This window comes from Diadema antillarum, unplaced genomic scaffold, assembly GCF_040938485.1.
Source record: "Diadema antillarum isolate AM-2024a unplaced genomic scaffold, OU_Dant_1.0 scf00000217, whole genome shotgun sequence".
In the NCBI taxonomy this organism is placed as follows: domain Eukaryota; kingdom Metazoa; phylum Echinodermata; class Echinoidea; order Diadematoida; family Diadematidae; genus Diadema; species Diadema antillarum.
In genome coordinates this window covers 1,793,058-1,820,288 of record NW_027271106.1, presented here as the reverse complement: position 1 = coordinate 1,820,288, position 27,231 = coordinate 1,793,058, and the positions used below count along the sequence as shown (strand labels likewise).

The window sequence follows — 27,231 nt, the reverse complement described above, 5'->3', positions numbered from 1 at the left end:
AAATCTTTGGAAGTGGAGAATTATTCCTTAAAGGAATAATCCCTGACATATGATTTTGCAATTGTAAATTAGTCAATAGTATGTGAAGAGTTTGTTTATCTTCATCACTGAATTAACATGTTTGTATGTAAGATGTAGATACATGCCACGCTGCAAAGTGGTCATGTTTTATTTTCCCGGGAAGACAATATTTTGAAAGCTAACTTGTCTTCTGTTCTTATTTAAGATGTATGCAGGTATATGATTTGTTTGTTCCACTGCATGACCCAAATACATGGAACATACAAATCATAACGAAGTAGAGTCACTTGCAGTCATATGTTCCGTCAACCACTTAATCAATGTCAGTGTCCTATAAAAAACTGTGTCTCTCAATTTGCAACGTCTCCTATCCAGGGTACTTCTGTATCCAAGGGGCGTGGACTGCCCAGCCAAACGACTTTGATAACTACACGGACGGCGACTGCCTCTGTCCTTCCATCACCACCGGAGGGCGCTGTCAACCTGGTTACTACTGTCCGCGGGGATCCAGTGAACCTCAGGAATGCACCGAAGGCAACTACTGCGACATTGAAGGTATGAACATGCCGTGTTTCATAAATTTTGCATCTGGGGTGTTACCATGCGCTGTATTTGTAAGTTCATATGCATCATTCAATACAATGAATGCCTGCTTCATACCAAAGAAAGTAGATAAGTAACTTGTCATGTTTGAATGCAAAGTATAGGTTGTTTAGTTTTACTTTTGTTTGTTTTTTGTTTCAATCTACCTGTTGGTTAAGTATCATCAACACTGAAAGAAGCACAGATAATGGCATACATTGTATGTATCCACTGCTGTCAGACAGACTTGCTGAAGTATAAGATGCAATTTTGTGTCTTTCCTCTTTTAGGACCGAGTGGCCAGGATATCACTGAAATCTATTTCAAAATGTCTTCTTTAAAATGTGACATACAGGTCTTGCTGATGTTGCTGGTCTGTGCATGGAGGGATACTACTGTATAGGTACAGCTGTCAGACCCGACCCGACTGACGGAATCACTGGGGACATTTGCCCACGTGGAAGATTCTGTGGTAAGATCCTTGACATCTTTGCTTCATCTACGACTCATTTATATTTTATCATTATGATTCGTATGTGGATAAATCAAGTCGATAATGAAGTTTCTAATGATCCAGTTCAGCCAGGTATTGTAATCAAGTATGTTTCATTGAATTGTGTAAGTAACTGGACCAGTAGATCATGCAAATACAAAAGAATATTCACCAATATCGTCCCTTCCTGTTATTTGAGAATGAATTATGTGCATGTAAGTGGGAAGGAAAACATTCAAGTGCTGTAACTTTTTTTAAAAATCATAACCTTTTTTTTTTCAATGCACTATGAGAGGGTCACTCTTTAAGCACGTTGTTTCCAAACTGTGACAATTTCTGAGAGTTAATGCTGGGCATACCTGAAATCAGTAAGTGATGGCTTGAACTGGGATAGGATTAGCTTCATTGGGATTGATGTATTCATTTCATGTGTTTTCACTTTATAAAACACGCATACATAAAATTGTGACAATAATATGACAAGTGTAACATGACAATATGACAAAACAAACAAGCAAACAAACAAGCAAGCAAAGTTTTTAAGTGAAGGGGTTAATGAGAAGGCAATGGGCCTTATTTAAAACCAACTGGAGTAAAGTAACTACAGTGTTTTGATGCAAATTGCAAGTACCTGAACCGCATCTCTCCTTCTGTTTGTTGCTGTCTATATAGGCAATGGGACGGGCGCCAACCCATCCAGGTGCCCAGCTGGGACCTACTCCAATGCCACGGGCCTGAAGAGAGAGGGCCAGTGCCTCCAGTGTACCCCGGGCTACTACTGTGAGGACCCCGGTCTCACGGAACCAACAGGGCCGTGCGATGAAGGTGAGGATCATTTTTAGCAGCGGCAGGAATCCATGAGCTTGTCTGGAAAGAATATCCATTCTTTATGATAATGATAGTAATGATACAAAGCACTTACTGTAAAACAAGGAATGTTCGCGAGTGCCAAAATTCACGAAATTAAAATGCACGCGAAAGTTCTTGCCTACACATTATGCATTGGACACCATTGGCAATTCGCGAAAATTTCATGCTGCAAGAAAGCCCGTCAGCTCCAAGTCGCGAAATTTTCATGCCGCGAATATATGGTATTTACAGTATTGTACATTTTCACTCTAGTCTTACTATTCCAAGGCACAGAGGGGTACATGACATACATGTATATGTAATAAACCTACATGTACATAACAAATCAATACATGGAATTGTTTGAAAGAACAAACAAAGAAATGCTTTTTAAGCTGTCCTAAATGTATCATATGAGTTTAAATGCATACTTGTAGGGCAGGGAATTCTACAACATGGAAGTAGATGCTACCAACGCTCTGAAATATTAAAATGTCTAAAGAAAGAGATTTTTTATGCAGAGGGGCAAAGATGTGCTGTGGCAGATTTTTTTATGCCTCCGCCAACGAAGTGGCCGGAGGCATTATTTATTTATTTATTTTTAATCAATTATCACCCTCTGTACAAATTCAAATTAAAATGGTGAGTCTTGCAGTTCATGATCACTTCTGTTACAAGTGTGTGATGACGGAAACGACTGAAATGACAAATTAGACTTCAAGTGATATGTGAGTTTAGGTAGTCCCTTTGTGCAGATTTCTAGCATATGTGAACAGAACCATGATAAGTCTTAGCAAAAAGCAGCCATGTAATTCACAGAGTGATACTACCTGCTGATTGTTTAGATGCATTCCACAAGGTTCCATTGTACTGACAATGCTCAATACTACGATTGATGGGTAAAATATGTAGCAAGTAATAAATTATATTAGCACAACATTGTCTCTACCTTAATTCATTCACTCACAGGTTTCTACTGCCCTCTGGGCCAGTCTAGCAGTAGCCCATATCCCTGCGGAGAAGGCTACTACTGTCTGGAGGGCAGTGCCAACGAGACAGCGTGCGAATCAGGGACTTACCAGGATGATACTGGACAGTCCTCTTGCAAAGTTTGCTATGGAGGTCTGTACAGAACTTCTAATCAAGATTTTATTTCATTTTTATCAGTATTGGTTTGTGTTCATTTCCAAGTAAAATTGAACCTCTCTGAACCATAAGTACATTGTACATAGGGGAGTGCAGCTTTATAGTCACAAGGTATTCTCCTTTTTATTATTAAATTTCACTGCATGAGATGTCCATGAGAGAAAGTTCAAAACAACTCTGACATTGTCAAGAACTACAATGTTAGAGTCATTTGTAGCTGTGCAGTTTGAAGTGTTTGCATTATGACATCATTCATGACATCATTCATTTTCAAATTTTCTCTTACACAGCAGGAGAGAAAATTGAAATGAAAATAATCATGGATATTTTACTGGATGCACTGTTTCAACACAACTGTATTCTTTTCAGTAATGTGCATTTTGCTTGTTTAAGGGTCATACAAGTATGCGGTGAAGCACACAGATGTTTATTAGTGAATCTAGAGTTGTAAGTTGGAGAATTTCCTCAGGTTATTTACAGTGAAGTGTTTAAAGTGAACAACAGTAACAGAACTATGCAGTGCTCATGAGGAATGGATGGAATTCAGTGCATTTCTGAAGTATCCAGAGGTATGGTAGCTCTTTCTCATGTTAGATAGAATATTAACAAGAGCTAAAGAATTATGGTACAGATGATGACATACTGATTTATGACCAGAGTGAAATACATGTAAGGTTATGTAGCTGTCCTGGAAGGTGTGTGACTTATCATGTCCATGTGGATTTGGGTTGATTTAAAGTCTGTTGTGTTCTATGTGTTTGTGACAGGCTACTACTGTGATGTTGGAGATGCCCCTATTTCTGACTTCACCATCTACGAATGCCCCGTGGGTTACTACTGCCCCAACGGCACCGAGTTCTCAACCCAGTATGCCTGCCCTGCGGGGACGTACAACCCCTCCACCCGACTAGAGCGAGTTGACCAGTGCCTGGACTGTCCAGCGGGCAAGTTCTGCGGCACCCCTGGTCAGGATTCTTGGACCGCCGATTGCCAGGCGGGATACTGGTGCATCGGGGCGTCCAGCAGTGCCACACCCAATGACGGAATGACCGGTGAAGAGTGTCCAGAAGGACGATACTGTGTGGAAGGTAAGATTCAGTCACTGGTCCACAATAGCGAGAAACTTAAGGGTGTATCTCACTGGAGGAGACTTCGCTGTGACTGCCACGACTCATGTGACTTGAAAGACCCCAGTGACTTGAAAGACCCCAAAAAATGGCATGCGCTCTCACCAAGAAGAAGACTTCAGGGCAATCTCAGAAATGTTTCCAAATGATACTATGATTTATTTGTCCGGAAGTCACCGAGACGTTGCCGTAACATCTCTGAGATGTGTTTGGTAGGTCGCCAGTGAGTCTCCGCAAGGTCGCAGAGACACATTTGAGTTTGAATTAAGATTTGAATTAATCCACTTGACTTGGCCGCAACTACAAGGAGACCACATGGAGATGTCTCTGTGACCTGCTGGAGACTGGAAAGAGTCTGTGAGAAAATCGAACATATTTGATTTTCTCGCTACTCCTGGAGACTTGGCTGCATTCAAGGAGACATTGCAGAGATGTCTCCATGACCACTCTACAGCCAGGGAGACTCGAGTCGCCACCATGTTGCCAAGTAGTCTCCAGCCCAATGAGATACCCACTTAAGTCTCCTTTAGCAATGTAATATTGTGCTGTTGGGTGGCATTACGTGGTCCAACTCCACTACAAAGGCAGTGAGATGAAGTAGAGGCTCTGCCTTCAGTGACTGTCAGGAAGACAACTGCTCGGGATTTTCTGATTTGAGCCCCAGAGATTCAGTGAACATAATTTTGATAAATTGAATGATTATTATGGCAAGTGTTCAAACAGTAATATGAATATTTATAACAAGGTACAATTGATATGCGAATCAGTCTGGTGAAGAGAGTTTGGGGGCAAAAGGAAAGTGATGTAGCATGTGCAGGTCATCAGGTGAAATGAACAAAAATAGAGGACATGTGTGTCAGTGGAAAACAAAAGGGTCTTCCTTGATTATCAGAGGGTCATGGTCTTTCCCTTGAAATACCTGGAAAAGTTGGAAAGTATTCATAATTATTGAGGCACCCAGACAATCACGACTTCCTGACCCATCTTCACCCAGGTACGGAGGCACCAGAGCTGTGCCCAGTGGGGACTTGGTCTGACAGCAGGCAGCTAGAGCAGGCCAGTGACTGCTACCCCTGCACTGGAGGATTCTACTGCAACGGGACTGGACTCACTGCACCATCGGGACCTTGTAGTGAAGGGTAAGTGTTCTACCTTGATAAAACTAATATATTTCTGACAGAAGAATGATACTAATTATTTCGTATTATTTCATAATCATTATTTTTTATTGTTATAATTATTGTATTAATATGATGGAAGATAATTATACCACTGTTGTTATTGTAATGCAGTAATATTATTGATATTTGATTGATTTGATTAATACACATATTTGACAGTTTGTGTATGATATGGTATATTTGTATTTTGTGTTTCGATAATGTAAATTTCAACAGTTTTTTGTACCCCATGTACCTGCCACTCGTTTTGAATGAAACAGTGGACCTGGTTTTTGCATACGTGTTATTCTAATACTGCATCGAACTTGAATAAAGTCATGATTAAACAAACATGCGTATCCATGTACGTTAGATCTTAGTGCTCTGTTGTGTTATCATGCGGGATCCCACGAATATGTAGCACTAACCAAGCATGCTTTAAGATTCTTGTCAGGAGGGGTCTGTGCCATAGAGAGTGTATCTATCTAGATGACTCACTCACTGTAGAATGCAGCTTGATCACTACATGGACCATGTACACTGTACTTTATGAATAGAACACTTAACCCTAATCAGGCTGGGGGGGGGGGGCGGAATCCGCCCCCCCCTCGACGTTTCGCGCAATATCTTCGCGGCACGATAAGCTCCCGCCGCGATGTTTCATGACTTTTTTCTTTCAAGTATCGAGCAACTTTTGAGACCAAAATTGTTGCGCCCGCGCGTACCGTTTTGACGCGACGCCCGTTCGAAAAAAATTTGTCAACCCCAAAATTGCTCCAAAACGTGATTTTGTGTACAAATCCAATGCAAATTGTGTTTTTTCAATTAATTCACATAAAAATTGATATCTTGACTTAAAATGGACGAAATTAATTTATTTTAGTATAATAAAGCTTCGAAAAATGTCTGTGACAAATTTTGGCCAAAAAACAAACAAAAACAAGAGGTCGAAAAACAAGGAAATACATAAGAAATTCAAAAAACAATCAAATACATGAGAAATTAATTTCAATACAGATTTTTTTTTATCCTATGTCTCAGGAGAATGATACAAGAAACATTTTAAAAAAGAAATTAGCTTAATTAGAGCATTAATAAGTGATTTACAGCCCAAAACTGATTTTATGCATAAATTACAATAATTAATTAATATAAAATATAAGAAAAATTTTTCGGAGAAAGCAACCATACATTTTGATAGTATACGTCGCGGGCGTCGCTCGTGCCGATTTTCGGCGCGATCACGCGTTCCATAGGCGAGATCTGAAGGGGGGGCGGAATCCGCCCCACCCCCAGATATAGCATAGCCAAAAAAGCCCAGCCTGATTAGGGTTAAATCATGGATTCATGTGCTCATCAATTTGTGCATTGAGATGCTCTTGCTGCATGAATATTTCATAAAGCTGGAACTTGAGACTAGGTATTACATTGGCCAAGTGTACCAAAGCACATTGTTTGAAAAAGTATGTGTAGATGAGATATTAGATTATCGTAGTACTGTGGCACTAGTGTAGTATCATAATTTCAAGTCACCTTTATACACATAAGCTTGATACAAGTATATACAGTGTTAATCCATCCTGTAGTGAATATTTGCATTGATATGTGGAATTTCCATTGTGAAATCAAAGTTATTACAAAAGGTTATGGCATCAAGTCATTGGTAACTTTGACAATCCTAAAAATTAGTTTCATTAGGAAAGAATATAGAAAAAGAATATATTCAAAAGTATGACTGAAAACCTGTTGTATATCCTCCCTTTCCAGTTACTTCTGCTCGTCCAACTCCTCCACTCCTACCCCGGAGGATGGCGGTCTCACCGGTGACCCCTGCACTGCGGGCCACTACTGCCCCAGCCAGACCCCATCTCCAATCCCCTGTGAGGCGGGGACCTACACCACCACCACCCACCGCAGCGAGTGTGACACCTGTCCCGCTGGCTCCTTCTGCACCACGGGCTATGAGCCTGAGGATTGCCCACACGGTATGTTCAGGTCTTGCTTTACCTCGTTCAGTTCTCCAGATTATACCTCTCACAACACTACTGCCAAGTGGCTGCAGACCCGAAAGCTATATCAATTGCTAATTGAGTGACTTGATTAGAATGTTAAAACAAAAAATACACAATATAGTTGTTTAGAATTAAAAGTTTTATATCTCCAACAAGCAAATATAACAGCTGAATAAATTTTTTCCAATTTACCCTTTTTGTAACAACAAGACCGTGGTGCTGCCATGGCATATCAATTGCTGGTAACCATGTTATGCCAAGGTCTTTGGACAATGTGTACAATGCTATAGGTGTTGTCTGTGCCCACAGGTGCTCAAAGCACACAGAGGGTTAATAATCTACCCCACATCTCTCCACACTGTAACAGGCTTCTACTGCCCTGCTGGAACCGGCTATGACTGGCAGCCGTGCCCCACAGGAACCTTCAGCAACATGGCTGGGCTGGCCAACGAGACCCAGTGCACTCTCTGCTCACCCGGCAAATACTGCTCCCAGCTGAATGCTACCGTGGTGACAGGAGACTGCGACCCTGGCTACTTCTGCACGGAGGGCTCGGATACAGCCACACCCGAAGTCACCTTCAAAGGTAACATGGCTTGGTCTCCAGATGGCTTGCCTTGCATGGCAGCTATTCGATATGTTTGTTTTCAGCTTCTTCTGCGTGGAATTTTATCAGTATTTGAAAAAAGTATTTAGATTTCTGCAGGCCACTGGGCCACCAGGCCATTGTTAATGTCAAGCACCTGGCCTTGATTATAGTCCAAAGAAATAAGGAGCACTTGTATGATTAGCACCTTCTCACTTTCAGTGTAAGAGTTGCAACCACTGTGATGCACTATGAAACTGGCTAGCTTCTGTATACTGACAAAAAGAAGAGATTTTCTCTTGATGCACACAACTCAAAATGATCTCTGCAAAAGCTGCATACACTGTGTATATTGCAAAACTGGTTTATGACTCAAATGTGTTTGGGAAGTATTTGATGCTTGATGCTTGATGCTTGATGCATACAAACTTCTATTAACAGGAGTGGCCGGAGTGTGTCCCGAGGGATCCTACTGCCCACTTGGTTCGGACACTCCCACTCCATGTCCTAGAGGTACCTTTGGCAACCAAACCAAGCTGACCAACTCGGTGAGTCCAATCGTCAGTCTGTCAAATTTTGAACTATTTATTTTTCTGGAAATCAGAATTTTGCTTATTGATAGTTTTTTAATAGTGGTAAAAGATTTTGATAATCATTCATAATTGTTCTTGATAAATTATGAAAAAGTTGTACTGTAATGTTAGATATAATACAAACACGGAAATGGCACATGATCTTTCTTGTGTAGTCTTAGGTCGTAAGGCAAGTACCAACAGTGTTTTTGTATGTTTTTAGAGAAAAAGCATTTTCTGTATTAAATATTTCATAATAACCTGGATTCAAATGTTGTAATGACTTGCTACAATGATGTGTCATTCTACAATTTCAAAATTTAGCACTGCCATCAACAGTATATGTCAAGACTGATGTAACAGAAATCGAATACTGCATCTGTTAATTTCTTTGGGTCTCTTATTGAATGTTATTTCTGTCTGTGCAAAGTGATATTTTGGAAAAGGGGTGAAAAGATGTGTTACAGCACATTATTGTATATTACATATCTTGTTCTGATCTGAGCAGACGGAATGCACCCAGTGTCTGTTTGGTCAGTACTGTGAGGAAGAGGGCTTGACCGCTCCCACTGGACCCTGCTACGCTGGCTTCTACTGCCTCCGCGGTGCAAGGGACCCAAACAACCCCGTAGTGGATTCCACCAGTGGGCCGTGCCCAGAGGGGCACTACTGTCCCAACGGCACCTCCTACCCCCTGTCCTGTGAGGCGGGTACCTACAACAACCAGACTGGCCAGTCAGAGTGTGACCCATGTCCAGCAGGGTATGTCCTACTAGGAACCAAGTTTTCGTTAAGAAGTCAATCTGTCTGTCTGTCTATCTACCTACAACTGTATCTATCTATCTATCTATCTATCTATCTATCAATCTATCAATCTATCTATTTATCTATCTATCTATGTAGCTGGCTAGCTTTCTATTCACAACTTTTCAATATATCTATCATCTGCCTATTTGTGTACTATATCTTTCAGTCTGTTCATCTATCCATCCATCCATTTATCTATCTATCATCTATCTGTCTATCTGTCTACCTATCTATGTATCTTACTATCTGTCTATCTATCTGTCCATCTGTATTTCTGTCTGTCCATCTATTTATCCATCTGTTTATGTAGGTATCTATGAATCCATCTCAAGGTAGGACAATACGATTTCGAACATTTTGTAGTGCTAACAACTGTAGGAAAAACATTCCCGAAATAACCCCTCCCCTTCAAGAAGGATGGGCTCCCAGAATAAAAGTTATGGTCAAGCACTTTCTTTTGTGCTAGAAGTGATCTAACCTTCAACAACCCAAACTAGCATAGCATTAAAACATTGCCGCTTTCACATCGCCTGTAAAGAAATTAAGCTCTGAAGTCTAAAATATGTGACATGTGTGAGGTATAGAATTCATACCATTATACTAATGTCCAAATGTCTGGTGTAATTGCATCCTCTTCTGTTTTTGGACCCTGCGTGTAATCTTGCCCATATGATCTCATTAGCTAGTTGATGATCTGGTACTTCAACTCTGTCCAGTTGGTGTCATGTAGCATTGTATGTTTGTGTTGTCTTAGGTATTATTGTGAATCTGGGGACGTCCTGTACACTGACACGCCATGCCCTACCGGTCACTACTGTCCCGAGGGTACCATGTCGGCCAACGAGTTCCCTTGTCCCGCGGGCTACTACAACGACTACGAGGGCAAGCAAGAGTTAGCAGACTGCAAACCTTGTCCACCAGGTATGATATACTGACTGTATACACCAAGAAGATCCTAAATCATAAAGCACCACCTGTTAGCCAAGGTTGAATATGATAGACTGTACAAGATGAATATGCTTCATGTGTTCTAAAGTAAATCCCAAACCATGTTACAGTATGCACACTCTTCCAAAAAAGCCACAGGTCTTTCTCCACTTGACAATTTATTTTACAGGGTACTTGTTAGTGTAGATTTCCTTTAGATAATAAATATAATGATAATAATTCTCTCCTTCCGGGCGCAGCTAAACCCAGGCAGTGAATGAAACATGACTGTACTATTTGCAGAGCATAAGGAACACATATATCCTCATCTGTGTGTATATGTGTGACATCTACAATTGTACATGTATCTACTGATTTTGGTGTGACTATGGAACTATTGGGTCTTTAGGGCATGGGCACTTATTTATGACTCAATGAAATCATTAATTGTTTTGAGCAATTAAAAGTAGCATCTCAGTCAACAAAGTTTTGTTTGACATTGACCTCCCACTACAGGTCAGTACTGTGCGACTCCAGGACTGGCCAACTCCACCGGTCTGTGTGCAGAGGGTTGGTACTGCATCCGAGGGGCGTGGTCGGACACGCCCACAGACTATGGCTACAACAACATCACCGTCTCTTGTTTCTGTCCCACCAATGCCACTGGGGGCCAGTGTGAGCCGGGAGAATTCTGCCCCCGTGGCTCCATTGAACCATCTCCATGCACCCCAGGTAGGGGATACACTGAGCTCATTGTTGCAACAAATTTTCTTCTTTTAAGCACAAGAAATTACTTCGATAATAATAGTAATAAGAAATTCTTATGCAGCGCATTTCAAACTTGAATAGAATTTCAATGCGCTTTACAAACAAACTATACCATAATACAAAATATAACAATAAAAATTGCAATTTACCAAACACAATATATCACTCTACAATAACTATTTCTTGTACGTACATAAAGGTTCAGAGTTGCCAATATATCTTACATAACTACATTAATGAATTCAAATTTAACTTTTGGAAATCCAGGGTACAGCCCAAAAGGAAAATCAATCAACAAAGTGGTGGTTTTCTGTTTGGTACCCCAAGGTACTGTAAAAAACCCAGCCTCACATGCTTACAACAACATGATACAGTGCACTCCCATTATAATGAACACAGTTATTTCAAAATTCTCTGTACAATATGGTAAGAATCCAGGTTGCAAAATCATTTTTCTGTATATGTATATGTATCTTTATGTACTCTGTTGTTTGGACATAGCAAAATTTTGATATAATGAAATAAAATGGCCAGTCCCAAGGACTTCATTTTGATGGGGCTTTTGCCTGTGTCTGTTGAAAGTGTCTCATGCTTGTTACGCAAAATGAATTATCACATTGCATTACATGTGAAGATGAAACTTTGGTTTTTCAGATCAAAGTAGTATTGGATATTTGTCATCAAGGTAGTTCATAAACAATAAGATCATACTGTATAGCAGGAATTTCATTGTAGCCCAAGTCTTCGAGATCTAGTCCTTCAAGGGTAAAGTTCCTAGTCAGTGTGTGACTGTTTTTGTCCATCGTTTCAGGCTACTACTGTGAAGACCCAGGCCTGGCCAGTGTGACGGGGCCATGCGACGCCGGCTACTACTGCATTCTGGGAGCGTTGGTGCGAGATCCGACGGACAACGTCACTGGTGCCGTCTGCCCGGCCGGTCACTACTGTCCAGCGGGAACGTACGACCCCGAGCCGTGTCCAGCCGGTTACTATAGCAACACCACAAGGAATACGGATATTGCAGACTGCATGCCCTGCCTGCCAGGTAGGACAGGAGAAGATGGGACTGTTATGAGAAAAGGGATAATATTACTTTCATCTTAATGAAGAAATACTGTGTAGAAGAAGGAGGGGAAGAAGACAGAGAAGAAAAAGCAAAAATAAAGAGAGAGATAAAAATAGAACAAAAGAGAATGCAAGTAGCCATTCAAGAATTGTTCAAGATTATGAATCATTTTGAATAAAGAGACATGGAAATTGTTTGGTTAAGTAATGCTGCTTTTAGTCACTGTAACATACAAATCACCTGCCTGAAGAATCAAGTGTTTCAATTTAAGGTGTATAAACACCAGACTGTATTTTGCTTGGATTTGTCTGTTATTGTGTATGTGTGGCTCCTAAAGTGGTAATTTGCTCAGGGATAAAAAGCATACATGTACATGTACATGTGCATACCACCTGCCTAAAGATTCATGTATTTCAGTGTTGGATGCATGAAAACCAGACTGTATTACTATTATGCTTGAATTTGTTTGTTAGTGTGTATGTGTTGTTTCTAAATGTTATTTGATTGGGGATAAAAATCAATGTTTGGAGTAAATCATTCATAAACCTCATGGTGGAAAAGCGGGATAGGGGCTGTGTGAATATTTCATATAAAACAAGTCCTACAATATCTGTGACTGACCATGCCCCCAGGCTACTACTGTGAGGGGGCAGGTCTCCCAGAACCCACTGGGCCCTGTGCGGCCGGCTACTACTGCCCTGGCGGTCAGAACACCTCCCAACCCACAGAGTATGTCTGCACTCCGGGTCACTACTGTGAAGTGGGGAGCCCCGCCCTGTCGTCTTGCGCCTCTGGCTCCTACCAGGATGACTTCGGACAGGTGAGAAAGCCCCACCCTCATTACCTCTCTCTCTCTCTCTCTGTCTTACAACTACTGTGAAACCAGAAATGTTCATGTGCACTTTAATTTTGAGATAGCCAAGATTAGCAAAATGAAAATGCACGCAAAAGTTTGCATCTACGTGTACATTATATGCATTGAATGCCAGTGGGAATTCAAGCAAATTTCATTCACGAAAAAGGGTGTCGGCTCCAATTCTTGCTTTACAGTACCTCAGTGTTTACCTCTTTAGATGCCCAGGCGCTTGTAACGTAACCTGCCAACAGTGATTAATCTAAACTTGAGCTAGTTGTAGAGTTATCAAACCCACTCAGGAAAAGAACTGTGCCTCAGTCCAACAGGAAGGCCATGGTGACTTAATTGGGATCAGGGGGATTAGTAAATCTCTATTCATTGACAATGAGTCTCCCCATACATCTGTATCAATTGTCGAAGAAAGAACTCCAGTGTGCCATTCGGCAAACAAAGTACAGCAAGGATGAAAGAAAATAATCACATTTTTCTTAAAACAAGGTTTTTGTGGAAAGACAGAGGGGTCCTTTTACCGTGTACCTTCTGTGATAGGTCTGTATGATCATATAACAGAGCTCATGTCCATCAGTCTGTTGTTGTCTTTGACTCAAAGTTAAGTAGATATCTTTTGATATAGAGGTGCATGGTGACACGTTTTGAGAAACACTCAGCTTGTGGTGATGATAGATTGGATATTTATTATTATTTACACACAACCAAATTCTGCAATGCCAAACACTTGTCATCAAAATCATACGGCACAATTTACAACTTTAGCACTAATTTCTGTCTATGGCTGTATTTTCAGCACATTTTCATGTTTTCTGTATGGCCAGACAGTTTTCCCTCCCTTAATCAGCTGTAGACTGATAAAGAAAAGTTAGTTTGCTTTGCCCAAAGACACATGCTTTTGTGCTTGTGCTTGTGTGCACTCTCATTTCGTTATCGTTTGTTCAACATTGCAATGAAAGTTTGTGGAAATATTTTTCTGTTTACCTATCATGTAACTTTAAGGTCTTACTCATACACCATACTGAGTAAGATGATTAATGTCATTTTGGGGGTTGATTTAATAAAGCCAAGCACCGTAGGAGTGTGTTCTTGCAGGGAGTATGAGGTCCTTTACACTGAAGTAAATATTTCTTATATTGAAATCAATATTTCTGACATTGAAGTCAATATTTCTGTGCTGTTCTCTCCTCCACTAGGATTCCTGCAAGTCATGTCCAGCTGGTTTCTACTGTGACGCCACATTGCAGAACGACTCGTTCTGTCTCCATGGCGTCCAGAACCCACAGCCGTGTCCAGCCGGTCACTACTGTCCGATGGGCACCAAGTACGCTGTGGAGTTTGGCTGTCCAAACGGGACATTCAGCGACCAGCTGGGCCTCCAGAGTGCTGGGGACTGTACGCCCTGCTCAGGGGGGATGTACTGCGACCGGGAGGGGCTGACCGCACCCTATGGGGAGTGTCAGGCCGGCTACTACTGCCAATCTGGCTCGTCCTCCCCAACCCCAACAGATGGAGTCACTGGGGATATATGTCCAGTCGGGACATTCTGTCCAGTGGGGTCCAACAAGACGTATGACTGTCCACCTGGAACATATAATCCCACTGAAGGTTGGTTAAATCACATGCTGTAGGTATTCTCATCATAAGTGCTTCAATTGTTGCCCCCATAAATGTCTTTATGATGGTGGTGATGATGATGGCAATGATGATGGCAATGATGACGATGATGATGATGATGATAACAGTCTAAATCAGTAGAAAATGTCCATTTTTTAATCTTCTTGTATCTAGTGTTGCCTTTAAAGTTTAGAGAAACAAGAAGCATTCGTTTTGGAGGCGGTGCTTTGTTCTTTTTTGCAGAGACTGCTTTCTTAGTCTGATTTGCATTACAAACTCATTTGTTTACAAATTAGAACATTTAAGAGAATATTTTCTGTGTTTACACTCATGTGCATGTATTCATATATCAATAGATAGATTGATATGAAAATTAAAGATTGCAGATCTGGCGAACTTTAGAAGTATGTGCTGTAGATGTCACACTTATGATGTTCAGTTTCAGGAAATGCACTGTTTTGTTTGTAACCAGGTATTTTGTTTTGAGTAAATTGTGAGTGGTAACCCACAGACCTGGAGAGATGTGCCTGCAAAATGATAAAACTTTTCGCTTGTGCTTGTGTCAAAGGTCGTGAGTCAGTGGATCAGTGTCTAGGCTGCGAGCCAGGAGAGTTCTGCCCAGAGTATGGCATGAATGCAACAGCGGGTGACTGTGATGCAGGGTTCTACTGTGCTGGCAACGCCTCCGAAGCCTCCCCAACAGATGGTACCACAGGTAGGCTTCATCAACAGTAGTTAACTTATTGAAGACTAGTCCTGAGTATACTCGGGGAGGTGTCTATGGGGAATGCTTGTTAGCAAAATCAGCTTGTCCTCAACAGGTAAAGGAAACAAAAGAGAAAAAGATTGGAATTGTAAACAAATGCACCTCTTTTGTCATAAGAGAAGAAGTTTATAATACAAAACATACTCTCAGTGCAATGTTCGTCTGACCAAGATAACAATATTCTACCCTCCCCCCCATTCTCAAGCGAGGATGTAACTGTACCAAACAATACATTGATTTCAAAGGTTGAAATACATGGAAGATGAGACGAAATATGGCTCTAAGGATACTCTTATTGACATACGCTGTTTTGCTTGGCAAAAAATTTGGTCATTATCATGTTCTGACCAACTCTTTTTTCCCTCTCTTCTCTCAGGTGACCAGTGTCCAGTTGGCTACTACTGTCCAGCTGGCTCCCCACAGCCTATCCAGTGTGAGCCAGGCACCTACACCGACACGCAGCAAAATGAGAACTGTCTTCAGTGCACACCAGGGCACTACTGCATCACAGGGACTAACCCTCAGGTACAGATGGGAGGCACCCTGGTCTCTTGTTCTCTTGTAGCTCCATGAATTTCTACCATGGACAGATTATGGTGATGATGGTGTTAGTGAAGATGATGATGGTGATGATGGTGATGATGGTGGTGATGGTGGTGATGATGGTGGTGATGGTGGTGATGGTGGTGATGGTGGTGATGGTGGTGATGGTGGTAATGGTGATGATGGTGATGGTGATGATGGTGGTGATGGTAGTGATGGTAGTGATGATGGTGATGATGGTGATGGTGATGATGGTGATGATGGTGATGATGGTGATGATGGTGGTGATGATGGTGATGGTGATGATGGTGATGATGATGATGGTGATGATGGTGGTGATGGTGATGATGATGGTGATGATGGTGATGGTGATGATGGTGGTGATGGTAGTGATGGTAGTGATGATGGTGATGATGGTAATGGTGATGATGGTGATGATGGTGATGATGGTGGTGATGGTGGTGATGATGGTGATGGTGATGATGGTGATGATGATGATGGTGATGATGGTGGTGATAGTGATGATGGTGGTGATGATGGTGATGGTGATGATGGTGGTGATGGTAGTGATGGTAGTGATGGTGGTGATGATGGTGATGATGATGATGATGATGGTGATGATGGTGATGATGATGACGATGACAGTGATGATGGTAGTTAATGAAGACAGTGATGATTCTGATGATGGTAGTGTCAGTGTTGAAAGTGGTGGCAATAGTGATAAAGATATGAATACAGAAATGATGGCAGGATAATTATGATTATTGTCATTTTGATTAAGATAATAATGACAGTTCTAATAATGACAATGATGATTATGATGGTAATACCAGGGTTGCCTGTGTTCAGTCAGAGCTAGACCAATAGAGATCTGCTTTAGACATGGATGTAGTGGTGAGTTCTTACTAGACTTTCTAGTTTCCAGTGCCTGTTGGTAAAGGGATCACTTCACTTCACATTCCCAGGACTGTCCGGCTGGGTACTACTGCCCAGAGGGAACGGGTCACGTATGGCAGGGCTGCCCCATGGGGACCTTCAGTGCTCAGACCGGCCTGGCTAACGTCACACAGTGCACACAGTGTACTGCTGGATTCTACTGTGACCAGCTTAATGCCACCACAGAGTCAGGTAAAGACCTCTGTCTGCTTACATCATCAAGTTCATGTAAATCATTATTTTTGTATGTATTTAAAGTGTTCTTCCCCTCTGTACCAGTCATTCTGATAACCACTCAAAAGCCCTCTTGCTGTCCCTCTTTCTCAGACTTGCCTACAATTATCAAAGCAGCAATTTACGTATTTATGTGCAGTCTGACTTCTCCAGTGAAAATGTACTTATATATATTCCAAATTCAAATGATTTCTCACAACTGTACATGTTGCCCCCTCAAAAAAAAAGAAAAAAAAGATGGTGCCCTTTACACTACACACTGTACTTCCATCAAGAGTAAGACTACAGTTGCAGGGATACACTGTAACCTCCTTCATGATGAGTGCATGTGTATGTGTGTGTCTTGGTCTACAGGGGCGTGTGCTGCTGGTTACTACTGCCGTAGCGGCTCCGACTCCGAGTACCCCAGTGAGAACTCTGCCGGGGATGCGGGAGTCTGCCCCGCTGGATACTACTGTGAAGCTCAGACAGGGGAGCCTGAGGCTTGTCCCGCATCAACCTTCAACAACGAAACAGGAGCTGAGGGCCTCGCCCAGTGTCAGGAATGCTTAGAAGGTGAGGGACGGACTTTAGGAATTCCACATTAAAGGCAGTTCTTCTTTTAGTTGTATAAATTGGCACCATGTGTAGCATAAGAAGAAAAGGTGAATAATATTTACTTGTGTGCTATATTGGGATGGCACATCTACAGTTAAGGTATTATCAAAGGAGCAGCACTAAGGTTTCTTATACCGAAGATTAAAGACAAAGTTGATACCCTTTTAGTAATAAGCAAATGATACATAGACAGAGTTTTTGTGACATTTTTGTATTGTGTTAACTTTGCTGTAATCCATGTTTTCATACCAATCTGTGCAAGATTCTGAAAATCTTCATAAACTTTGAACAAGAGCCACCAAGTACAGTATGTATAGGCAGTGGATTGATAAAATCCTAAAGATGTGTATGGGAAAAAGTTTTATAAGGTGGCAAGTATGGCAAAATGCATTGTGATTAGCAAGAGGGGAAGTATAAATGTCCCAAGCCTTTGAACTCATTACACATTGAAAATTCGTTTGCCAGGTTATTACTGTGAAGTTCCCGGCCTCGGCTACCCCAGCGGAGAGTGCGATCCAGGCTTCTACTGCCGCCGCGGCTCCAACTCCTCCAACCCAAGCATTGCCACGGCGACGGGAGGTCCATGCCCCGCGGGGTCCTTCTGCATCGCTGGGAGCAGCGACTACGTGCTGTGTGCTCCTGGCTACTACCAGCCCAATGAGAGGGAGGACAGCTGCCTGGACTGCCCCGCCGGCTACTTCTGTGAAGAGGGCAGCTCCAACTTCACCATCTGCCCTAAAGGTAAGAGGAAACACGTCTGACTCACAACAGGATCAAAAGGTTACACTATAATGTGACTTTCTTATTAACCTGTATGTTACTAGGAGGACCAGGAGAGAATTTGACCCAACATTCAAACTTCCCCATGACAGAAGTACAGATGTAAACTTGTCTTGAAGTTAGGAGCTCAGTAGTTGCGACAAAAATACGTGTAGTCCTGAAATATCATTGTTTGGTCTTATTCTCTTTTCATTAGTTGTTTACGTGTTTATGTAGTTTTATATTCCGATTCGTTTGCAAAGTGTTTCATCATTTTCTTACTATTGTCACAAGCAGAATACTTGGAAAGTTTTTGTATTGTTCATATTTTCACAAAATTGATTTAAAGGAGATAGGCAAGGATTGTGTTTCTTTGTCACATTAAATTCATGAGACTGGCAGAAATTGCGTTTTCACCACACATTAAGAAACAAACATCTCAAAGAATTCCCTTTTAAATATTTTTCTGTAACTGCATTCTGTTGCTGTCTGGTACATCGCAGGCCACTTCTGCCCTCAGAACACGGAGTTTGCCGCTCAGAATCCGTGCAACAACGGCACCTACAACAACGCCACCGGGGGCCAAGACATCAATGCCTGCGAGCTGTGTCCGCCCGGCTACTACTGCCCCAACACGGGCATGGAAGAGCCGGCAGGGCTGTGCGCTGAGGGCTGGTACTGCATTCTGGGAGCATGGAAGTCCATGCCCACGTCTCTTGGCAATGATACAGGTTTGTTTACCTTGGCACACCTTTTGGCTAGCTTTGGTTGTGAGAATAGTGTGTAAGATTTGTGCCTGAGATTTGTGGTTAAGATGTGTTCCTTGAGATGTTTGATAAATGATATGTGCATCAGGTTAGTTTGTAAGATTTCCATTGTGACATTTGAGTATAAGATATACTTTGTACGTTCATGGGATGTTTGTGAGAGATTTCCGTGAATGTTTGCTTAAAATTTGCATATATGAGATACATGTATGTGTACATGTCGTGCTTAAATATTCATTTGTCAGGAGTTTTGCTGTAAGATTTTTTTCATGTGACTGATGTAAGAACATTGTTTGTGATATCTGTGCATGAGATTTGTGTGTAATGTACTTGTGTTTAAACTTTTAATTCTTCATATATTTCAAGATTCCTCTAAAAAGCTCTCTTCAGCATTGCTGTATAATTAGCTTTGTGAGAATCAACTTTCTTGAGGTAATCACCCACTAACTATGTCTTTCATGTGTTTGCTTCGCACAGAATTTGACTGCGCCTGTCCAAATCAGACCACGGGTGGACGTTGCCTGGCTGGAACCTACTGCCCAGCTGGGTCCTCTCAACCTATCCAGTGTGACCCAGGTATGTGGCTTGGCTCAGTGACATCTTGTTTCATATGATATGAAGTGAAGTTATTTAATTAGATTTGATACAATCAATGGTAAGATATGCTGCTTTGATATTGCTTACACTTTTGTGAAATGGACTTTCATTCATAGTTGTTCATTCATGATCATGACGAGATTTTCTTAACCCTCTTTGTGCTCAGGTGCTTATTTTAACCTGCCAAGCTTTTCCATCAACATTCAGTAATCCATCCAAACTTGACCTTATTGTAGATAAGCAAGCCCTCACTGGTGTAGCAATGTGCCTTAGTCCATGGGAAGGCCACTGTGACACAATGGACTTTAGGGAGATTAGGATAATCTCTATTCATTGATAATTTCCAGACATTAGTACATATTAGAAAAGCAGCAATCCAGCGTGCGTGCCTGTCAGTGAGCAAAGTGCAGTAAGGGTTACATGATGTGTTCCACCTCTCATCCAGGTTCCTACTGTCGCTATGACGAGCTGGCCAATGTGAGTGGCCCTTGCGATGCCGGTCACTACTGCAGTGGGAGCACCATCCTGCCCAATCCGGTCAATGCATCCACAGGGGACATCTGTCCCAAGGGTCACTACTGTCCTGAGGGGAGCTCCTCCGCCCAGCCATGTGAACCAGGTAATATTCCTACTCCTCCTACTCATCAATAATTTGTGCTTGAGGTACCATGAGTTTCTTCACAACAGCATTCTTTCATTTATGCCTGTGAGAGTGCATTACTTTCTTTTTATGAAATACAATTTTGTAGGACAGCGGACAATTCAAATTAAGCATCAATTAGGCAAATGTTCGAAGAATTTATGTTTGTGAGTTATGTCATACCTGCAGATAAATTTATGTGCATAATGGTTGTCTAGCAAATACTTTCTTCCTTCATCAGTCTTGCAATCTGAGGAAAACTCATTTATTTACATAATCAGTTACCACTGCAGTGCTGATGTTCAGGTAAAAGAAGTAAAATTGAGGGGAGCTAAGGGGGGGGGGGGGTGGGAGAGTCAAGGCATATAACTCTCTTTTTTTATTTAATATATAAAAAAACTCTCTTCTCATGTTTTGATGGGCGTATGTTGTAACTTAGACAAGTTCAGAAAGAGGGTTCCATTGAGTTCATAGATGACTTTAGTGAAGATAGAATTTGTTGTGTATGAATGTGTCCACATGTAATTGGTCTGACTCATAAATTGGTATAATGACTGTGTCATTCTGCAGGCACCTACACCAATCGCTATGGTAACCAGGCCCACAACGACTGTCTGCCGTGCACAGCAGGCATGTTCTGTACCGGTTGGGGTCGTGCCCTCCCAAATGCCGACTGTGACGCGGGCTGGTTCTGTCACGAGGGATCGACGGCAGCCCAGCCCAATGGAAGCCAGTGTCTGGCTGGTCACATGTGTCCACAGGGGAGCCCTGACCAGACGGCCTGTCCATCCGGTCAGTACCAGCCCTACGTGGGTCAAAGCTTCTGTGTGGAGTGCCCCGCTGGGTTGTACTGCGACCAGAATGAGGCGATTGCTGAGGAACAGAGTGGTCTCGGAGCGCCCTCACATGGTGTTGTGACCCCCAAGGATTGTCCAGCAGGTAAGCTGTTTAACATTATTCTAAGATTTGTTTTGCAGTGGTATCGACACAGGTGATCATTTCAGAATGTACATTCAACCTAATACTTTGTTTTACACTTGTATACATTTGCTGTACAAATGCAGCATTCCTTCTTCATATTACTCCCTCACCAAAAAAACCCAAACAAACAAACACAAACAAAAACAAACAAAAATTGGAGTTATAGATCCAGCAGATGATGTGGTAATAAGCATTATATTTAAGATGAGGAGCATTGATGAAATGTGTCCTCAAATTGCTTGAAAGTATTGAAAACAATTCTAAAACTGAGAGATGATTTTCACTAAGCAAAGTTTATTTATTGAACTTGGCAAAAGGAGTCAATGACAACTTGTAATATTGTCACCCGCCCTGTAACCATAATTTTATGTGCTACCTTTCGTCTTGTCATTCCTGCTAGGTTTCTACTGTCCAAATGGCACGGAGACAGCCCGCCAGCATCCCTGCCCAGTGGGCACCTACAGCAACACTACCAACCTGGAGAGCCTGGCAGAGTGCAGGGACTGTCCAGAAGGTAACTTGCCCAGTTCCTACTAGGCGGTTATTTCGGCACTACCCTGTTATCCCACATGCCATATTTGCTTGTTAGACAATACTTGAAGAAAAAACAAATCAACACACTTGGTGCATGCCTTCTTCCCACCCAATAGAGACTTGAGCAAGCTTGTGTTGTCATAGCAATGTCAACTGACTATTGAGATATTGGCCCAAATATAGAATGCATTTTATCTTCACACAGCACCTGCAATGTAGGAGTGATCTCTAAACCATGTGATACCTTGTCACACAAATTTTATGAAAATTTCCACAGAAAAAAAAAAAATATTCCAGAATAACAGCAGTACTCATATATTATAAAAAAACTTATCCGTCTAAGTGTGCATCAAAACCTAACATAGAAAGCTTGTCATTATGTGAATATTTGCAAAGGCATGATCTGTATATGTGCAGATATATTTAAATAATGTATATACATGCACTTCAGAGTCTGTTGAATATTTCCCCACCCAGGATTCTACTGCGAGGCAGAAAACATCACTGTCCCGACCGGTCTCTGCAGCCCGGGCTATTACTGCGTCCTCGCTGCCTACACACCCCAGCCGGACGGCAACGACGCCACGGGCGGACCCTGTGAGCAGGGCACCTATTGCATGGAGGGATCGTCCTACCCAGTCAACTGTCCCAAGGGGACGTTTGGCCACCAAGACAGACTGCCCGCTGAGTCCAACTGCACAAACTGCTGGCCAGGGTACTTCTGCATGGAAGTCGGCCTTACTGCCCCCAACGGAACCTGCTCTCCTGGTGAGAATCATGTTTTGTTTTAAAGACTTAATGTGTGTGAATTTTGTTCTGATAAATACATTTGTTTGATTGTATATGCCATTTCATTGATCCTCAGGTATGTGGAGGGATGTATTCTGGTCTGGTTTTTTAATTTTTACTACTTTGTATATTGTTTGGTTCCTAAGTGGCTTGTTTGATCCTTTATTCATAATTGACAATGATCAGACATGATGGTAGTTGATAGTATTCCTATGTTACTTTGTGTATGGGAAGCTAAAGAAAACACTTCATGCAGATGCACATGACTCCAACTCTTAGCAAGTCTTTAGTTCTAAGAAAGTAAGTCTTAGATAAGTGGCATTTTAAGTGTATTGGTGCCATACAAATTCTTTCAACGATATCCCTTTGTATCCCATTAGGATTCTACTGCGAGCTAGCGGCCATCGAGCCCAACCCCACCGGCCAGTCCTACGGGGACGTGTGTCCAGTCGGTCACTACTGTCCAGAGGGAAGCTACGCCCCGACGCCGTGTGAGGCAGGGACGTACCAGCCTCACAACATGATGACTAATGAGTCGGCCTGCCTGCCATGCACACCCGGCATGTACTGTAACACCACTGGACAGGCGGCAGAGTCTGGTAAGGCTGACCTCTCTTTCTCCTGCTGGTCAGGTTTGACCGCATGGTCACTTTGAAAGTGTGGGATTTGTCACAAATGAAGTGGTTAAAGTGCTAGAGGAAATGTAGCACCTTCTCATGTATCACCTAAGCTTTCATTTTAAACCCTGTATTGGCTGGTATGCGATATTGAATGTTGACACATATTTAGACACTCATTAAGAAAACAAAACAAAACTAAGTGAATACCCTCAACCCGTGGAGTAATTATTTGAAACCATTAGTATATTCAACACAAGATATCTATTGAATGACTTATTAAAAAACTACATTACCTGAGAAGTCAAATTTGGCAACAAAGAGGTCATTGATGTTGATAGCAAGGCAATGTTGTTGAATGAAAAAGCAGAGCTACATTATACGAAGAAATTCCCTAGGTTCATTTCCAATGGATGTGTGACTTTCAAAGATTGTAGGTGAGAGCCTTGTCTGCACAAATAAGGCTAGGCAATTTTTTCCATCAGATAACATAATGTCATTTGTTGAAGAACCCCAACCTGTGTACATTAAATAATCACACCAAAGATTAAAAGCAAACAAACAAACAAACAGATAAAATAAAAGTTCCCTTCATTCTTAATAGAAACCACATCATGCCTGAAGTAATTGTGTTAGACGCAGTTGTTGAAGAAGGTGCAGTATATGAACTTTTCTGTGAGTTAGCCCTACACTGTACCTGCAATAATGATGTGTCACAACACTAGAATGGATGGTGTTTTATGTGTCTTGTTCTCCCCCCACTCCCCAGGTGAATGCTATGCTGGTTTCTACTGTACGGGTGGGGCCAGTTCCCCTGCCCCCAGGGACGGGGAGACGGGTGACATATGTCCAGCGGGTTCCTACTGTGAGCAAGGATCACCAGCACACGTCTACTGCAACAACGGCACGTACACCAACTACACTGGAGCTTCGGCCTGTGATGATTGCCCTGCAGGTGGAACAAAATTTCACTTTTTTTTAATAGAGTCTAGATTTATTTTCTGACATCTTTTTGTTTGAAATACTTGGTACATTTCATTTGTCTGTATGTCTTTAAGACCCCATAGCATCAAACCTTGCTACCACCTTTGCAAGTTTTGTTTAAAGAAAAAAAGGAAAGAAAATATATTGGTTCATTCTGGTAGTCACCTTCTGATACCATGTTTGCACTTTGCCAGTATGTAGAATTTTGTGTCTTAATTCCCATTCATCTTTCCTCATTCCCTCCTCTAATATTACTATTCTGTTCTGGATTAATCTACTCCAGTTGTGTTTCATTTTCCTAATCTCCTGTGCATTTTATCTTGTCTCATTTTTACTCAGACACTATTTCACCACCATTAAAATTGTTGTATAGTGCAAAGGATTGTTAGCCATTTTAATGGTGTGAAACATACCAGTTCATAGAGCTGGGCTGCAGATCCAAATGTTGTATCAGATTTTCCCAACCAGTGTTGGGATATTTGCTGTTTGTTATATTTTCCCCCAGATTTTGTGTCCAGTAATATTTATATTGCTTCGGGATCAAAGATACCTTCTGGTTGTGAATAGCACAATTTCTCAAATGCAGATAAATGATCAAGCATGCAGCCTAATTTGAATCAAGTTTAGCATTTTTCCATGTACTATTTCAAATTAAAGTAATATGTGTACTCAGTATATCACCAGTATTGAGCAGAGTCAGTGCTTTTTACATTGTAAGTGTTTCTCCATGTCTTTAAAGATAGATGGCACATTCTGAAGACACAGCAGCCAGATCTTGACACTATTTTAAATCCTCCTGCTCTGCCCTTCCCCCTCCCCCTTCCCCTCCCACCCCACCCCCCACATGTACACCCCCAGGGTTCTACTGTGTAAATCGTGACCGTGCGGACCCCTGCATCACCGGTCACTACTGTCCGGCCAGGACCGGCGCCGACCTGCAGAAATGCCCTCAGGGTACCTACAACCCCCAGATGGGTCTGTACGATGAGAGCCAGTGCCAGCAGTGTGACGGAGGGAAGTACTGTCAGGAGGCCGGCCTCTCTCAGGTCTCAGGCAACTGCACAGCTGGCTACTACTGTGAATATGGTAGGTTTGGAGGCGTGATCTTCAGTTGTACATTGATCGCTATCATGCCTGTCTGTCGTTAATACCAATGTGTCCAAAAAACGGTCAGCATGTAATGGTAGTGAAGAAAATTACCAGTAGTGCTTCATGCTCTATAGGCATGTAGCCAAGAATATTGTAGTAAAATGGTACCACTTTTGCATTGCTTGACCTTCTATTCCGCAGTGAGCATTATGCAAGTTTGTAGTTACCACGGCAACATGATGGCATATGATGTTATATTGATACTAGCGCTTTGTTCCCTCATGGCCTTTAGGCGAGATCATTATGTGCGATTAATGCGACATGCTGTTTGTTCGGGAGGCAAATAACATCTCAGTCAATCTAAATTATATGCATTTTAAGAAAAGACATCATGCTGCTGATACAGAAAGTATTTTGGCTCTTGCAGTAAGTGCAGTTACATACTTGCACAGAGGTTGACAAACTGAAGCATCAAAATAATGCATAATTGAACAACACTGACAAAAATGCTGTTTGATTTTGTAGGTTACTGAATCGTTTGCAAATTTATTTGTCTGATGCACTTGTATATTGTTGAAGTTGATTTATTTCATTTCCCAGAAAATAATTAGGGATACAATAAATGTTAGAATATACAAATAATGTCACGAAATCGGTACAACAATGTGATACAATGTGATCAGTACTACAATAAATACACCAATGAATAACAGAACACTCCCTAGATGTAGGGAATAGCATAGACAGTTTTAAAATGAGAATGTCTTTTCAGCATTAACCAAACATAACTCATAAGTAAATACAATAACAAGGTACTAGTAAAATGTACATGTATTCTGGCCAGAGTCAGTGAATGCCTTTTGACCAGACTAAAAAAAGAAGAAGAAAAACTGAAAAAAAGAAATGATTTAGTCTGTTCTTGTTGCAATCGCACACATAAAAAATTGAAATACCTGATTTAAAGTTATGCTTATTGAGCATATGTACTTTTTCCTGTACACAATTCCAGGTGTGGACATGCCCGAGCCGACTGGTATAGGAAACACAGGGGTAGGGGGTGTGTGTCCGCAGGGTCACTACTGCCCAGAGGGTAGCGTGGTGCCCCTTGGGTGTCCAGCTGGCTACTACACATCACTGTCCAACCAGGAGGAGTGTACCGAGTGTCCAGAGGGCTTCTACTGTCTGCAGAATGCTACCACCTATGAGGACACCATCTGCCCCCCTGGTTGGTATCTGCACCCCTCTCGCTCCCTAGCATTAACCCGTTGAAGATTAGTCCCGTGCACACTTGGGCAGTTGTCTATGGGAAATGCATGTTTTACCAAAATCAGCCTGTCCTCAGCGGGTGAAAGCTTTGACATTTTTAAGGCTTTTTATAATACTTGAGATAAGAGATGGTCATGTGGACTTGAAAAGAATATTGTGTGATGTGTGTGTTCCAAAGAGGTCCTGGAAGACTGTTGTTTTGCTGTAAAGACAAAAATTTTTTTTTTTTTTTCTAAACATAGTGAATGTTGAATTAGTACATGGGAGTAGAGCCACCACATTGCAATGTATGTGAAGTACACGTACAGTTGTAGTACCATCATACACAATTCTACCATAAGGTGGTAAATTGAGCATTTGTGCTTATATCCTTTATCTATATTCTCTGTTCAACTTGGCACAGTCCAGACTTTCCAAGTGTTCTCTTATGTGCTCTTATGACTAAATATGGGAAGATGGTGAAAAATATTAAGCATTATCTTTATATTCCTCCAGGTGTACTAGTCAAAATGGTGGTGCGTTTCATGTGCGATT

The 27,231-nt window shown here is 41.7% G+C and overlaps 1 protein-coding gene across 1 annotated transcript in view; it reads left to right on the top strand.

Annotated features, from left to right (window-relative positions):
* Nucleotides 1-19,220, top strand: part of LOC139724493 (uncharacterized) — a 55,104-nt gene extending 35,884 nt beyond the window's left edge. Inside the window, exons 21-41 of the mRNA XM_071635625.1 lie at nucleotides 397-576; nucleotides 959-1,075; nucleotides 1,769-1,921; nucleotides 2,915-3,067; nucleotides 3,859-4,179; nucleotides 5,213-5,357; nucleotides 7,146-7,363; nucleotides 7,758-7,976; nucleotides 8,418-8,524; nucleotides 9,057-9,310; nucleotides 10,110-10,276; nucleotides 10,799-11,014; nucleotides 11,862-12,095; nucleotides 12,749-12,936; nucleotides 14,178-14,589; nucleotides 15,167-15,313; nucleotides 15,741-15,889; nucleotides 16,873-17,035; nucleotides 17,432-17,632; nucleotides 18,140-18,415; nucleotides 18,937-19,220. Coding sequence (XP_071491726.1) covers nucleotides 397-576; nucleotides 959-1,075; nucleotides 1,769-1,921; nucleotides 2,915-3,067; nucleotides 3,859-4,179; nucleotides 5,213-5,357; nucleotides 7,146-7,363; nucleotides 7,758-7,976; nucleotides 8,418-8,524; nucleotides 9,057-9,310; nucleotides 10,110-10,276; nucleotides 10,799-11,014; nucleotides 11,862-12,095; nucleotides 12,749-12,936; nucleotides 14,178-14,589; nucleotides 15,167-15,313; nucleotides 15,741-15,889; nucleotides 16,873-17,035; nucleotides 17,432-17,632; nucleotides 18,140-18,415; nucleotides 18,937-19,220 — 4,304 coding nt within the window. The remainder of the gene's footprint in view (nucleotides 1-396; nucleotides 577-958; nucleotides 1,076-1,768; nucleotides 1,922-2,914; nucleotides 3,068-3,858; nucleotides 4,180-5,212; nucleotides 5,358-7,145; nucleotides 7,364-7,757; nucleotides 7,977-8,417; nucleotides 8,525-9,056; nucleotides 9,311-10,109; nucleotides 10,277-10,798; nucleotides 11,015-11,861; nucleotides 12,096-12,748; nucleotides 12,937-14,177; nucleotides 14,590-15,166; nucleotides 15,314-15,740; nucleotides 15,890-16,872; nucleotides 17,036-17,431; nucleotides 17,633-18,139; nucleotides 18,416-18,936) is intronic.
* Nucleotides 19,221-27,231: the final 8,011 nt, after the last annotated feature.